The sequence below is a fragment of the Carassius gibelio genome, chromosome A21 (genome assembly GCF_023724105.1).
Source record: "Carassius gibelio isolate Cgi1373 ecotype wild population from Czech Republic chromosome A21, carGib1.2-hapl.c, whole genome shotgun sequence".
NCBI classification, from domain to species: Eukaryota; Metazoa; Chordata; class Actinopteri; order Cypriniformes; family Cyprinidae; genus Carassius; species Carassius gibelio.
Genome location: NC_068391.1, coordinates 1,038,238 through 1,055,674, shown reverse-complemented (window position 1 = coordinate 1,055,674; position 17,437 = coordinate 1,038,238). Strand labels below are relative to the sequence as shown.

Here is a 17,437-nt window from a genome sequence, read left to right as displayed (position 1 = left end):
ACTCACTCACTCACACACACACACACACACTCTCAAACTCTCTCTCATCTCACACACTCACTCTCACTCACACTCTTTCACTCTCATTCAAACACTCTCTCACTCTCTCACACTCACACTCTCACACACACACTCACTCACTCACACACACACACTCTTACTCTCAAACTCTCTCTCATCTCACACACTCACTCTCACTCACACACTCTTTCACTCTCATTCAAACACTCTCTCACACTCACACACTCACACACACACCCACTCTCTCTCACTCTCACACTCTCATCTCACTCTCACTCACACACTCTCGCTCACACACTCACTCTTACACTCTCACACACTCTCTCACTCTCACACACACTCTCTCACTCTCACTCACACAATCTCACACTCTCACACACTCTCTCACTCTCACACTCTCTCTCACTCTCACACTCTCTCTCACTCTCACTCACACTCTCTCTCTCACTCTCTCACTCTCACACACTATCTTACTCTCACACTCTCACACGCACTCTCTCACTCACTCACACACTCTCTTTCACTCTCACTCACTCACTCTCACACTCTCACTCTCACACGCACTCTCTCACTCTCTCTCTCACACACACACACACACACACACAGACACACTCACTCACCTGGACTTTGAGGCCGAGTTTCTTGCTGCGCTCGATCCCTTCCGGAGTCCAGGGCGCCGGCTCCAGGTCGTCCCGCCGCAGCAGGTATCTCCACACCAGGAATCCACACTTCCCAATCTCCGGCCAGTATTTCACCACCTGACAACAGCGGCACATGTTACCACGGCAACCACTCACACTCTGCTGACATCACATCTCCATGGGGACGAATGATGCAACAAAGTTTTTGAAAGGAGAACTTGATTTGACTTCATGAGCTCAAGGGTCCAGATCACCATGGCAACCACGGCTTAACCAACACAATGAACGAAGACAAACTGCTACTAGAAGACTTTCACTTTTTAACACTGATGTGTCACAGCAGAAGAAAAACATCGGACACTTACTGACCAACTGACCAATCAATAATGATAATCTGAAGCATTCTAACATGTTAATGAAGCGCATTCCTGTGAGAAGGAGCAGTAGTGCTGCGCCAACATCAACATGAAGCACAAATGAGAGCTCTGCTCATGAATATTAATTACTCAGTAGTGTTGATCCTGTTTGCTAAAGATAAAACCAAGTCTATTTAAATAGTTTCTAGTAAAATAAATAAAGCTGAAATAACAACGATAAAAAACAAATATTAGGAGAAAAACTAAAGCTTAACTAAATATTAGGTTAAAAAATAAATAAAATAAACACAAATCTCAGGCGGAAAACTTAAAAATAAAATTAAAATACAAATATCAGGTGAAAGCTTAAAAAAAATATATATAAAATGAATATAAAAATATCAGGTGGAAAAAAAAACTAATCTCAAAGTATTATAAAACAATTAAAAGAATAATAATAATAAAATATTAATAATAAAAATGTATAAATCATAAATATAACGTGAAAAATGTAAATAAAAATAATAAAAAAGTGTGTCTGTTTGTGCGTGCATGTGTGCATGTGTGTGTGTGTACCTTGTAAATGCCGTCGTAGCGGTTTCCCTCCTCCGGTGCGTATTTGCTGATCCGTCGGCCCTTCGAGCTGCGAATCACTCTCACTGGTTTTCCCGCTCTCCAGTTGCGAGACTCCGCCCCGTCCTTGTCATTCAGAGGCGCGTCACAGTTCAGCGCCAGAGCCCTGAGAGGTCAGAGTTCAAGAAGGGGTATGAACAGTCACAGTTTACATGCAGAGCGCCGTGTAAAGACGAGAGAATCACCTGTTCATGTGTGTGAGCGTCTGATCGAACGAGTGCTCTCCGATACGCTTGTTTCCTGAGAGGTCACGACCTCCGCTGCCGGTGTAGGTGAACTCATCACCCCGGTCCTGAAACCACACCAACACACACTTATGACATAAGAGACAAAAAAATAAATGATAGATCCTTTTAAGGAAGCTTGTTTCCATCACAGAAGGACAGATAACTGAATTGCGATGGAGGAGATCGAGTGTGAAACAGGTTTAATAGCAGCGATTGATCGTTTCATATGTTCCTGCAGGTTTTATAGGGTTAATGCTGATCTGGAGAAAAGAAACACTCACAACTTCATCCTCGAATCCTCCGGCGAGCACCAGCGAGTACGAGCCATCGTTACTGCGTCCGTGAATCCCTCCGACGTGAGGCCTGTGTACGCCCGCCTCGCTCACCTGACCACACACACACACACACAGGGACACAGACACACACACAGACACACACACACACACACACACACACAGACACACACACAGACACACACACACACAGACACACACACACACAGGGACAGACACACACACACACACACACACACACACAGGGACAGACACACACAGACACACACACACACAGGGACAGACACACACACACACACACAGAGGTTTACACTCTGTGTTAAAGGAGCGTCTCACTCGTCACACTCAGTCGCTCCGGAGCAGATCTCACCTGAACACGGAACTTCCAGGTGGTTCCGACGGGAACGCCGGGAACAGGGCCGTAGTGATTGGAGGGGACGATTGTGCACTCTTTAGTGCGGCCCACACACGCCATCCCCTGAAACACACACCACAACGAGGTTCAGATTCAGATTCTAGAGAGCATTTGATTGGACGAGCTGAAATGATGTCATCAAAAGTGTCACTCTGTACATTCTGAATGCAGATTTGTTGCATCTTTTGGAGCACAAAACATAAAACAAACAAACAAATGAGAAATGAAAACACTTACATTTGAAATAAAACTGAAATAACACAAAAATACTAGATTGGAAACTAAACTTAAATTTAAAATAAGTAAGTGTGAGAGTGTATGTGTTAGTGTGTGGTTGTGTGTGTGTGTGTGTGTAACTGCAAACCACCAGATGGCAGCAAATACACTGTTTCACTCAACTTGACATGAAAAAAGTCAGAAAAAAAGTCTAAAATTTTAAGAATACTAAATTTTATTCAGAGACTGAATCTGAGCAATTTGTTGCAGATGCTGATATATCTATGATGAGATGTTTGTGATGTAAATCAGTGAGATCTCTCTAACAGTTCAGCAGATACTGACATAAACACATGTAAATATGAGTCTCCAGTGATGTCTCTCAGTGAGATGAGATGTAAATGATCCACACATATGAAGAAATAAACTCTCCTCAGAAGATGTGAGATGTTCTGGAGGCTTGTGAAGATCATTCCTCCGCTGAGGAACAGTGAAAGTAAAGCTTCTGGAAACAAACGCTCCTCAAAAGATCCTGAGGATCAGATGTGAGACTCTAAAACATGATTGATGGAGAATCAAGTAAAGCTGAGCTGCTTCAGTCCAGGAAGAGTTCATCTGGAGATATTACTGACCTTTACTTGATCACAATCAGGAGAGATCTGAGTCGAGCTGAAGCTGGACGCTTGTACAGTTACACTAGAAGAGATCTGAGCTGATAAAACACTCTGAACTCTCCTCAGAGACAGAAGACACGAGGAGATCGAGTGAGAAACAGCAAAGATTGATCATTTAGAGTCCTAGTGCATCCATGTGTCATATACAGTGCAGCAGGCTTTATAGGGTTAATGCTTGAATTCCTGTGTGTGTGTGTGTGTGTGTGTGTGTGTTCACACCTTGCCCCAGTCTCTCTGGCTCTCTGTAGTGGCTGAAGGCATCTTGGACTTCTTCTTGCTGGTTCTGAGTTTCTCTCCAGCTTTGACCACCTCGCTGCTGTCGTTCTTACAGGTGGGACAGTACCTGCACAGACGTCACGTGTGTGTCACGCGTGTGTCACGAGCTGCGCTGTGTGTGCAGCACGAGTGCAGTGTGTCCTCACCAGTCCTCGTCCTCTGGGATGGCGGTCAGCGGAGGGGTCAGGCAGTAGATGTGGAAGGCCATGTTACACTCGTCACACAGCAGCTGCATGTGAGCGTCCTGCTTCCCTCCACACACACAACACGAGCAGAACCGACACTCAGCGTCCGGGTCCGCTTTACAGTGCTTACACTCCGGACCCGTCTTACCTGCACACACACACACACACACACTCATTACACACAACCCAACACGCGTGTCACTTAATGTGTGTGTGTGTGTGTGTGTGTGCTCACGTTTGAACGGGCCGTCGGCCGCACACAGTCCGGGTGCTCCTGGTTTCTCGATCCTGTAAACCTCATCCAGAAACTGCAGCTTACAGTCACCAATCACATCACCCGGTCCTCTGAAACAACCAATCACAGCAGCGGCTCACCGTGACATCACACCACCCAACCAATCAGAATCTGTTTTGATTTCCTTGTAATGGTTATTAGATTCAATTTCAATAATCAAACAACACCTAATCAATTAAATCATTCATTAAAAATGTATCAATATCATTATGACAACTTTTTATTTTTTGTTTTATCAATAATCAAATTAATGCATAAAATATATTTTTTTTATATTAATACATTGATTTAAATATAATATTGAATATTTATATATTGATAACAATTAATTCATAATCAATTATCATTTTAAAGAAAATGCAAAAAAAAATAATTATTAACATTTTGCATTACTTTTACTTTTATACTTCCCATTTTAATTTTTGTTAAACGTTCAGTATTTTATTTTTTTTTGTCTATAAAATATCTATTTAATTTTGCATCAAGTTAACCTAAATGAAAATGATCAAAGTTATTTTGCCAACTAGCTGAAATAAAATAAGTTCAACTTTCTATTTATTTTATTCCAGATAAGGTTTATTTTATTTAAAGTAAGGAAAATATTCCAGTTTTAGTTTATAAGACTAAATTATAAAACGTATAAATGAAAGAAATGGGCAAAACAAAATCTCTTCATTGTTTGAGTTTCATTTAAAAATTATCGTTTAATAAATAATATTAATGTTATAAATTATTAAATTATTATTAACATTATTACTTCTAGAACATTTTAGAAAGTGTAATACCCACAATATATATATATATATTATAAAAAATGTAAAATAGAAAAATATATATAAATCATATAATTGACGTATTTCTATGTTTATAGTTTATTGTGTTTACCCGAGCAGGATCCTGACGCGGATCTCTTTGTTGGTGCGTGAGACGGCGTTGAGGCTCGTGATCTCAGCGTCGTACCAGAAGCCTCGCTCCTCAGGATTCTCCAGGTTATAGTTGACCATCACCAGGTCACCCACCTGCAGCTGGTCGAAGCGCAGCACAGTCCTGGCCCTCGGGCGAACGTTATCTGCGCTCATCTCCACCACGCCGTTCTCCGGATAACTGCAGACCACAGGAACACACCACCGTCCTCAGCTACAGATGAGTGACTGACAATACACGGCTGAAAGCAACACAACACCACCAAAAACACCTGCAATAATGACTGTTTTCATACAGTTTCCTCAACACTCCCTCTGTTTGTGATTGGTCAGTCAAACAGATAGTCCCGCCCCTGAACCCACTCCACTGGTCAGGAGTTGACAGGGTCGATCAAACAAACAAACTGATCAATGTTCTGAAAATCAACCTAGAAATGTTAAATTAAATCAGGGTTTCCTCAAACTGGGGTTCGTGAGTTGGAAAGCTAATAATGAATTAGTCATAAAAATGTCAACAACAAAAAAAACACTTATTAAAAATTCATTAAATTACAAAAGTGTCAAAATAAAATGAAAAAAGTAAATAATAATAATAATAATAATAATTTCAAAACCAATCAAAATAAAACACTACAAATTCATAAAACCATAAAAGTCAAATAAAAACAAAACAATTAAAATTAAACACTAAGTAAAAGCTAATTCAATTAAAAAAAAAAACAGTATTTTAAGATGAAAAACAATAAAATAAAACAAAGTTATTTATATAATAAAATCATCAAATAAAACAATTAAGACCTTTTTTTTATTAAATCATAAAAAGCAAAAAAACTATCAACAACAAAAATTCATAATTAAATAAATCATAATAAATATATAAAAGTTAATTAAATAAAATCTTAATAAAATCTAAATTAAAAAAATAATATTTTTTCTCACTAAAAGTTATTCAAATAAACAAATATTCAATTATTAGTTTTATTTAAAACAACAGTTGTTGTGGGCAGACAAACTGTGTACGTTTTTAGTTTTTCCAAACATTTAAATAAATAAACTATCATTAAAACGTAGTTTATGATTATTTGTGTTGAAAACTTTTTAAAAAGACTAATTATTTTAAATAAATAAAATAAAACAATATTAGTAATGTTAATTATTTAAATGTTAAAAAACCTGAGACAAATAATAGTAGCAACTGAATATAAATATATATAAAAAAGAATAAAAAATATGATGTCAGTTAAAATGTTTGTATGTTATTAGCATTTAAATAAATAAATAAATAAACTATTTTTCTTTAAACAAATTTTTATTTAAAACGAGCCATTTAATTATTATTATTTGTTTTTACGGTTTTAGCATTTCAGTAAACAAAAAATATTAATTAAACACATTTATCTATTTATTTATTTATCTACTTAAAAACTAAAAATAATTTTAAGTACCTTAAATATAAGTAGAAATGCATGTATGAAAAGCCCTGCTCTAAATGAATCCAGAGATGCCTAGTCTTCAGCTCGGTTTCCCAGCATGCTTTGCTCTTGGCATCGACACACTCACGTATTCAGAACACATCGCATCTCACAGAAATATAGCGCGTCCACTCCCAAATAGCACTCGGAAACTGAATCCAGTGACAATCCGGACAAGCAGAAAAAAACAAAGAGACTTGCTTCCTTCCCATGATGCACTTACTCTTCATATTTAATGTGGTAGGAGACGTGCTCAGGACCCGGTTTGGACGTCGACGGTTCGCTGCTGTCTGAGTTTAGCGCTGTGCTGTGACTGGATGCTGCTGATGATGATGATGAAGGGGCGGCGCTCGTCTCCGTCTCCAGCTTGCAGTGACTGCGTTTGCTGGGTCGGCCCACCCTGGCCACAGGGGGCGCTGTTCCCGCTCGGCCGTTCTGTCCTTTAGAGGCCGGAGAGACCTTCTCAATCACGCCTTCGAACCAGGCTCCGATGCTGACGTCCCTGCAGTCCACCAACTCATTCACCTGAACACCACACACAAACACCATCACCATCACTATCACCATCACCATCACACACCATCATCATCACACATCATCACCATCACACACCATCACCATCACACATCATCACCATCACACACCATCACCATCACACATCATCACCATCACACACCATCACCATCACACACCATCACCATCACACATCATCACCATCACACATCATCACCATCACACACCATCACCATCACACACCATCACCATCACACATCATCACCATCACACATCATCACCATCACACACCATCACCATCACACACCATCACATTACCATCACACATCATCACCATCACACATCATCACCATCACACACCATCACCATCACACATCATCACCATCACACACCATCACATCACCATCACACATCATCACCATCACATCACCATCACACACCATCACACATCATCACATCATCACCATCACACACCATAACCATCACACATCATCACCATCACACACCATCACCATCACACATCATCACCATCACACACCATCACCATCACACACCATCACCGTCACACATCATCACATCACCATTACACACCATCACCATCACACATCATCACCATCACACATCATCACCATCACCATCACACATCATCACCATCACACACCACCACCATCACACATTATCACCATCACACATCATCACCATCACCATCACACACCACCACCATCACACATCATCACCATCACACACCATCACCATCACACATCACACACCATCACACATCATCGCCATCATCACCATCAATAAATCTATTTTATTAACTAATATTTTAAGTAATAATAATAATTAACATTATTATATAATTATGTTGTTATTAACACTAATAATTATTGTTATTGTAATTTTTATCACTAGTATTATTATTTCAAATGTTAGAATTTACACTTTGGTTTTGGTGAATACTAAATATTAAATGATAATTAAAAATAAATAATAATTTAAAAAATACATAAAAACTAAAATTCTATTGACATTATTATTGTCTATAAAAATATAATAATAATAATTACATATGTTAGAAATTCATTGCTTTGGTTTAAGTAAAAATTAAAATTAATATTAAAATAATATAAAAACAAAAATTACATTTAGATTATTATTGTCTATAAATAACATAATAATAATTCCATATGTTAGAATTCATGCTATGGTTTTGCTACCTGACTCATCTTAATATTAAATTATAATAAAGAGATACTATTGTTATTATTAATGCATTTTATGTTTCATGGCACTTAGCAATTTAATGTTTTAAATTAAATGCAATTAATTAATTTTAAATTACATTGATAAAAACAATATAAAAACTTAAATTATATTTTAGATTATTATTATTTAGTACAAATTATAATAATAATAATAATTCTATATGTTAGAATTCATGCTTTGATTTTGCTACCTGACTAATCTAAATATTGAATTATATTACAGCGATCAAACATATTATTGTCATTATTAATGCGTATACATTTTTTTGTAGCACCTTCAATTCAATTGTTAATTTTGTGCAATTAATCAATTCTAAATTCAATGAATAAAATAATAAATAAATATAAAAAAACAACATAAAAATACCATAATAATTATTTAATTATATTATGTTATTATACTTTATATTATTTTAGAATGAATATAAAAACAATGTTAAACAACTCAATAATTCACCATAAGTTGTATGTAAATGTAATAAGTAATTTTCCTACAGGAGTCAATGACGACAGACTCCACAATCATTTCTAAGAATCACCTCTGAAGTATTTTAAGGACTGTTAGTCACAAGCTCTTACTCTGAAGAGTCCGATCCCGGGATCGATGAGGAGTGTCCGGCTGGAGGTGGACGGCTGGCTTTCTGGAGACGGACTGCAGGGCTTGGACCCGTTTCCGTTGCTGTTGGCGACAGTTGCTGGGGAAACGACTGTTGTGGTGGGTGTGGCTGAGGTGGGGACAGATGCTGTGGTGGGTGGGGCTACATCACAGGCCACACCCTCGCCGTTGTTGAGGGAGGGGCTGTCCGGGGGGTCGGTCTGCGAGCGAATGAGCAGCTGGACGATGTCATTAAGACCAACGTTGTAATCGAAGAGTGTCTGGCCATCTTCCATCTACAAAAAACGAAGTGTAAAAAAATGAATTAGTTCGCTAAAATAAGAAGTGCATCATAACTTATTTGCATAGTCATTTATTTGATAAACAAATACAGTAAAAATAGTGAAATATTATTTTAATGTAAATCATCTGTTATCTGTGTGAATCTGTGTTAAAGTGTAATGTATTTCTGTATTTTCAGCATCATTCCTCCAGTCTTCAGTGTCACATGATCTTCAGAAATCAGAATAATATGATGATTTACTGCTCGAGAAACATTTCTGATTATTATCAGTGTTGAACACAGTTGTGCTGCTCAATATTTCTCTGGAAATCATGATGCAGTTTCATTCAAAATTTAAGATACTTAAAAAAAATATATATTTTCTCATCAAAGATGCCATTAATTGATCAAAAGTGACAGAAAATACATTTATAATGTAAAAAAAAATTATATTTCAAATAAATGATGTTCTTTTGAACTTTCTATTCATCTGTGAATCCTGAAAAATAAAATCTATCAGTTTCCACAAAAATATGAAGCACTGTTATTTTAAATTGTAATAATGTTTCATGAAATTACCGTTTTACTGTATTTTTTTAATCAAATAAAGGCAGCCTCGGTGAGCAGAAGAACGTTTTATAACATGAAAAATATTATTATTATATTTACAAAATATTTATTTAAATATTTGGTTTTGTCCTCCATGGTCACACACACACACACACTCACAGACACACACACACACACACACATATATATATATATATATATATATATATATATATATATATAAAACGATGTACAGATAAGGTCCAGACACACACACACATATATATATAAAACGATGTACAGATAAGGTCCAGACACACACACACACACACACACATATATATATAAAACGATGTACAGATAAGGTCCAGACACACACACACAGTAGGCATCTATTTCACAGTCGTTGTGTGTTTTTATTGCAGTCTGAGACTGAAGGGATTCGTCTTCTGCTGAATCATCACCGCAAACACAGAAATAAAGGAGCGTTAGATTAGTGATGGCGGCTCCAGAGCGTGTGTGTGTGTGTTGCCACAGCAACCCCCCAGGATCCAGTGCACACACACACACGACGGTGTGAGATATCAGCGGTGGATTCGCTGGTGGGTCTCATTAGAGAATCAGAATCAGTTTCTGTTCTCCTGCTCCAAACACTGTTTCCTGCTTTATAACGCGTGAGGACGACACACAGACAACGCTTCAACACATCGTGTTTCCTTCGGTCTGCTCGACTGACGCCTCAGCGCTCTGAAAACATCATTTGTGACGGAAATCTAATGTTCCTCTGTTCTCCTGCACCTGGATGAGTTTCATCTTCTGATGAAGACAAAAGAAGAAACACTGGTAGCCACTGATTTCCATGGTATGGGGAAAAAATAATGTGGAAGTCAATAGCTACCGTCAACATTCTTAAATCCCTTTAAAGGGACAGTTCACCCAAAATTGAATATTACCCCATGATTTACTCACCCTTAAGTCATCTTAGATGTATATGACTTTGTAATGTCAGAACAATCCAATCGGAGTTATATAAAAAGTCCCAGCTTTATAATGGAAGTGAATGGGTGATATTTTTCAATAGTCCAATAAAGCGCATCCATCCATCATATAAAGTGTCCCACACAGATCCAGCGGGTTTTTGGCCTCGAGACTTCTTTAAAAAACATTAAAAGTTTTGCTGATCCCAAACTTTTGACCAGTTGTATATACAATGGATTTATGCGCTTTATTGGACTTATTTTGGACTACTGAAAAATACCACCCATCCACTGCCATTATAAGCTTGGAAGAGCTAGAACATTATACACACCTCGGATGATTTTTGATCTTCCCAAAATATCATATCATGATCTTATCACACAATCACGATCCACGATCTGAATCGCTTTTTATTAAAGTAATAAAGTGATTCTATCATGAGCGGCGAGAGATTGTCTTGAGATTGTTTGAGTAACATGATTGACACAGAGAGGTTTATTACGCTGCTGTCACTTTAAGACTCAATGCACAGATCTAATATGAAGCAAATCATGGGCTAATTTATATTTTTGGGTGAATTATTATTATTGGATGGGAGGAGCTACAAATAGTGTTTAGTAATGAGAACGGCATGAATTGATTCTTGGGATATAGATTGGTTTTCCTCCACATGTCACGTGTGCAGCTCAAAATAAACCTGTGTTGTAATGCAAATAAATAAAAGATGTTTGGATTTCAGGCTTATTATTATTAATACCAATGCTTAGTATGTGGTTGACGATCATTTTTAATGAAAAACACAACAACAACAACAACAACAACTCATAAGAAGAAAGACACACACACAAAAAAAAATCACCTTTCAGTGTGTTTTAAAGAGAAAACTGAAGATTGATGAATTGATGAAAATCCTGTAAAAACTACTTGTGGTGCTTCATGTGATTTCTGCAAACTGATATCTTCTGCGGTTCTCTGTCAGGTGACAGATTCACCCAAACACAAGCGTGTTAATCCTAAAAGCGCTGACATGATCCTGAAGGTGAAAGAGTGTCTCCAGTGGAATTCAGCTGAAGTGGGGAACGAGAGAGGACTGCTGGAAAATGACTCATGTTTGTTTTCCCGTCCAGATTCCAGATAATTCCCGCAGAAACATCTCCAGACTCACACGCTTCCATTACTCACGAGTGTTTCCCTGAATCTCTCGCCCCGCTGAACACACACCTGTAAACACGCTTTACACAGTTAAACCCCACTGTAGTGTGTATTACTGACTGTGTGTGTGTGTGTGTGTGTGTGTGTGTGTTCTTCTCTGGTTTAATCTGGCGAGCCGCCGGAGCGCTGTGAGCTCGTCCTGTAGTAAACTGGGAGCAGTTTTACCGCAGTATCGCCAGTAAACAGACTTCGATGTGTTCGATCTGAGCGTGACCTACTTCCTCTTTCTTTCTTCAATTCTTCACGAGGGGGGGGGGGGGGGGGGGGGTCCTCACATATCCCAGAATTCCATGCTGGGCTCTGCAGTGGTGTTCATTCCCTGCTCGGCTAGTTTGAGTTTCCATCTTTGTTGGAAGGAAAAGCACACGTGTGTGTTTACTCTCACACATGCATTTTTGCAACCAACAGATTGTCAAATGCACCACACACACACACACACACACACACACACACACAGCGACTCGTGGCTGTATTGCAGGTTGTGCAGCGCTCCAGTGATTTACATAACATCATGTCTTCTCACTGCGCTCAAAATGGCGCGGCGTCAGACAGAGCAGGACTACAGCCAGACGACAAGAGCTCGCTTCACACGCTTTAATGAGAGCTCAGACCGCTTCTGTTAGCAGTGTGTGTGTGTGTGTGTGTGTCTGTGTGTGTGTGTGTCTGTGTGTGAGTGTGTCTGTCTGTGTGTGTGTGAGATAGTGTGTGTGTGTGTGTGTGTGTGTGTGTGTGAGATAGTGTGTGTGTGTGTGTGTCTGTGTGTGTGTGTGTGTGTGTGTGTGTGTGAGATAGTGTGTGTGTGTGTGTGTGTGTCTGTCTGTGTGTGTGTGTCTGTCTGTCTGTGTGTGTGTCTGTCTGTGTGTGTGTCTGTCTGTCTGTGTGTGTGTGTCTGTCTGTCTGTGTGTGTGTCTGTCTGTGTGTCTGTCTGTCTGTCTGTGTGTGTGTCTGTCTGTCTGTCTGTGTGTGTGTCTGTGTGTGTGTGTGTGTGTGTGTGTGTGTGTGTGTGAGGAAAGGACGGCTGGTTTTGTGTGGAGAGGAGAGCAATGTGTTTCTGTTTGTGTGTGTTTGTGTTCAAACTTGTGCATCACTTGTGCGTTAGCCGGAGATAAACACTCTCACACTCACACACAAACACACACTCACACTCATACACTCTCACACACACTCACACACCTTCACACTCATACACTCTCCCACACACACTCTCTCACACTCATACACTCTCACACACACACTCACACACCTTCACACTCATACACTCTCCCACACACACTCTCTCACACTCATACACTCTCACACACACACTCACACACCTTCACACTCATACACTCTCCCACATACACTCTCTCACACTCATACACTCTCACACACACACACACACTCTCACTCTCACACTCACACTCATACACACACTCTCACACTCACACACACTCTCACACTCATACACTCATACACTCTCACACTCATACACACAATATCACACTCACACACACACTCACACTCTCACACACACACTCACACACCTTCACACTCATACACTCTCCCACACACACTCTCTCACACTCATACATTCTCTCACACACACACACTCACACTCATACACACACTCTCACACTCACTCTCACACACACACACACACACACACACACACTCACACTCATACACACTCTCACACTCACACTCATACACACACTCTCACACTCACACTCACTCTCACACACACACACACACACACACACACACACTCACACTCACACACTCTCACACTCACTCTCACACACACACACACACACACTCATACACACTCTCACACTCACTCTCACACTCACACACACTCTCATACACACTCATACACTCAATATCACACTCACACACACACACACACACACTCTCACACTCATACACACACTCTCACACTCACTTATACACACACTCACACTCATACACACACTCTCACACTCATACACACACTCTCACACTCATACACACTCTCACTCACACTCATACACTCTCATACTCTCAGACTCACACTCATACACTCACACACACACTCACTCACACACTCTTACTCACTCTCTCTCTTCTTCTCTAGGTGATGATGTGTTGTTGTATGAGTGCTGACAGAGGTTTACTCTGGTGATTGACTGATAACCCAATGCATACATCAGTGTAACATCACACACACAGCGCTAGAGAGGAGTGTATGAACGGAGGAGATCATGAGCCGGATCTGACATGGGTTTGTGTGAATGTGTGTCACAATCCGACCTCAGACTGAACTCACACTCCAGAAACTTCCTCAGAAAACCAGATCATGACACACACATCACTCCACAAAAGCAGCTCCACGTGACGACAGACCGCAGCTGACAGAAGCAGAGAGGAACACAAGTGCACTCAACAGTGAACACTGTCTGATGATGAAGCTACATCACTTTCAGATGCTACCACTCAACTATTGATGCTGACTGCATTTACCTGTATTTGTGTCTTGTTAACAAGTAAAAAAATTCTTCAAAATTATGAAAGCAAGATGAATGTATAAAATCAAAAACTGCTATTGTTATTATTATATATATATATATATATATGATTTTATATCTATTATATATTTCATTTTCTATCAACAAAATTAACATGATAAATAAGTATGAATGAATTCAATAAATACATCTAATTAGAACTATATATATATATATATATATATATATATAATGAATATGAAAGAAATCTGAAAAATGCACACAACAAAATTACTAAAGCTATAATTAAAATTATATTTATATAAAAGTTTTTAGGTCAAACTGAAGAACTAATACAAATAAAAATTAAAAACTAAAAAAAGACAAAATAACTAAAACATTAACAACATCATGTATTCAAAATATTTACTCATATATTATAGTAAATAATTGTACAACTATATACTATAAGATTATTTACTAGTAGATTAATGATGTTAAAAACAGTTTGTAGCATTTTTATGTAATATAAATAAAACTATATAAAATAAACCTAAAAACATTATTATACATATATATTTTTTAAAAACTTACAAGTGTACAACCTTTTTTAAATGGAAACAAAAAAAGTATTAAAAACTAAAAAAAATTAGAGTACATAATTTCATAACTATACTAGAGTATTTAATAGTTATGTTTGTAGAAGACCTATTATGTCCCTTTTTACAAGATTTATAATAAGTCTCTAATGTCTGTGAAGTTTTAGCTCAAAATACCCCACAGATCATGTTTATAGCTTCTTGTTTAGGATACGAGCCAAAACAGCTGCTTTTTTGTTTGTCCCTTTAAATGCAAATGAGCTGGTAATCCCGCCTCCCTTTTCGGAAGAGGGCGGAGCTTCAAAAGCACATGCTCTGGCAAAGCAAGAGCACTTCAACTGTACAGTGCAGGAAAGGCACTTTTATGAATAAAAATTACCACATAGATTTTCACCATTAAAGGCTGGTTGTTTCACACACTGCGGCCATACAACAAATTATCAACGTGATTATTGCATAATAGGTCATCCTTAATTTTCTAGCAATAAAATTTAAGTAAACATAATAAATCTGGAAAAACAGCGAAATTGCAAAAAACTTGAGCTAAATTAAAAACTGAAAATTTCAAAACAAAATATTACAGAATGTAATAGTAAAGCAATTTATAAAAAAAGAAATCACAAAGATTTGAATGGGCTTTTATTTTAAAAAGAAATTATAAAAAATATATATTCTTTTTTTAAGACATAAACAACTAATTACTGTAACTTAAATTAAAGGCAGAAAGTCTAAAAATACAATTCTAAATATTAACAAAATATTAAATTACAGTAAAATCATAATGATTTTAAAGTGCTTTTATTTAACCATTAAGTTTCTTAGAGCGTTTCACAATTTTGCCCAGTGAATAATGGGTAAGAGAGTGATGCGACAAATGTTAATAATATAATTAACAAAAAACAAACATAAATCTAAAGATTTTAATTAAATGAAAATTTCAGTTGAATTTTTATTTATATTAAAAGTATATATTTTTATAATATAAAATATTTAACTATATTATATAAAAAAAAAGACAACAAATAAAATATCAAAAGTAAAATTAGATGCAATTATAAAAATGAAACCTTTAGTCCACCTCAAAGGCAAACTGAAAATGAAATGGTAATAAAAACTAAATTAGATATTCAAAGAATATATAATAATAATAACCCAATGTTTAAGACTCATCAGAAGTAACACGCATTAGAATCAGTTTGAATCATTTCAGTAAATCTGCTCATTTCAATGAATCGATTCCAAACACAGTTCTGATTCATTTACTGAATCACGCACAAATCATCAGCGTGTGAAAGTCAGAACCGAGTGGTATAAGATCAAAATTCAGAATTTTCTTTTCGCATAATTGCAAGATAAAAACTTTCAAATCAGATTTTTTTCTCTCTCAGAATGATTAAATATAAACTCATAATTACGAGAAAAATATATATAAAAAATGTCGCAATTTTCTTTTCTTTTTTTACAGTGGCGGAAACGGACTTCCATACACTGATCCCGGAACGTATTTTCCAATTAATATTATTATGCATATTTTTTATAGGTTTTAAAAATTTCTAAATATATTTATGGTCACATTTGGGGGTCCGTGACATTTAAAAGAGTGAAACTCTTGATTTAACCAGTATGAGTGATGCTAGTTAGACTACTGTAAGTCACACACATGACGCGTGTTTACATGACGCGAGCGTTATTACGGATCGCGCGCCGCTCTGAATCAGGAAGTTTTCTGTCTGAATCCGGATCCGTTGCGAGAAGCGGATTCCCGTGCGAGCGTCTCTTACCTGTTTTCCTCGGTAGAAGAGCCTCTGCTGCTCGGGCTTGACGTTGAAGATGTCGCGGATCTTGACGCGCAGCGACTCGATCTTCGTGAGGCGCGACAGATCCTCCACCGTCCGCGTCTCTTTGCCGTCGATCGTGCGGATCTGGATCCACATCGTCGCTCCGCGCCAACCGACCGACGAGCGTCAAGAGCAGCGCGAACGAGCGCGGAAAGTGCGTATGTTTGGGGGGCGTCGGGGGCGTACGCGCTCCTCTGCGGGAGAACGCGCGTCACGTCAAGTCTCGCGAGGCGATGGGAACTCTCGCGAAATGTAAATATGGGGGGGGGGGGCTGTGCTTTTAAAGATATAGACACACTTTAAAAAACCTTTTAAAGAGAAAAAATGTCAAAATGAGATTAATATATCATATTTATCTGAATAAGTATTCAAATAAATGAATACAAACAATAATAAAGGCTTCTAAACAAATTAGAGATGTGATTAATATAGCATAAGATTGATATATGTGTATATGTATTAAAATAAATAAAAAGCAGTAATAAAAAACATTTACAAATATTGGAGAAAAGTTGT

At 37.8% G+C, this 17,437-nt stretch overlaps 1 protein-coding gene across 1 annotated transcript in view; it reads right to left on the bottom strand.

The window, feature by feature from the left end:
* The window catches only part of LOC127941534 (E3 ubiquitin-protein ligase UHRF2), a 20,536-nt gene extending 3,402 nt beyond the window's left edge, over window positions 1-17,134 (bottom strand). Inside the window, exons 1-12 of the mRNA XM_052536676.1 lie at window positions 16,865-17,134; window positions 8,985-9,296; window positions 6,851-7,152; window positions 5,118-5,336; window positions 4,173-4,282; window positions 3,899-4,085; window positions 3,696-3,819; window positions 2,542-2,649; window positions 2,160-2,264; window positions 1,837-1,943; window positions 1,595-1,757; window positions 642-779 (exon numbers count right to left, since the gene is read on the bottom strand). Of these exons, the coding sequence (XP_052392636.1) occupies window positions 642-779; window positions 1,595-1,757; window positions 1,837-1,943; window positions 2,160-2,264; window positions 2,542-2,649; window positions 3,696-3,819; window positions 3,899-4,085; window positions 4,173-4,282; window positions 5,118-5,336; window positions 6,851-7,152; window positions 8,985-9,296; window positions 16,865-17,017 (2,028 nt within the window). The 5' untranslated portion in view covers window positions 17,018-17,134. The remainder of the gene's footprint in view (window positions 1-641; window positions 780-1,594; window positions 1,758-1,836; window positions 1,944-2,159; window positions 2,265-2,541; window positions 2,650-3,695; window positions 3,820-3,898; window positions 4,086-4,172; window positions 4,283-5,117; window positions 5,337-6,850; window positions 7,153-8,984; window positions 9,297-16,864) is intronic.
* Between the last annotated feature and the right edge of the window lie 303 nt (window positions 17,135-17,437).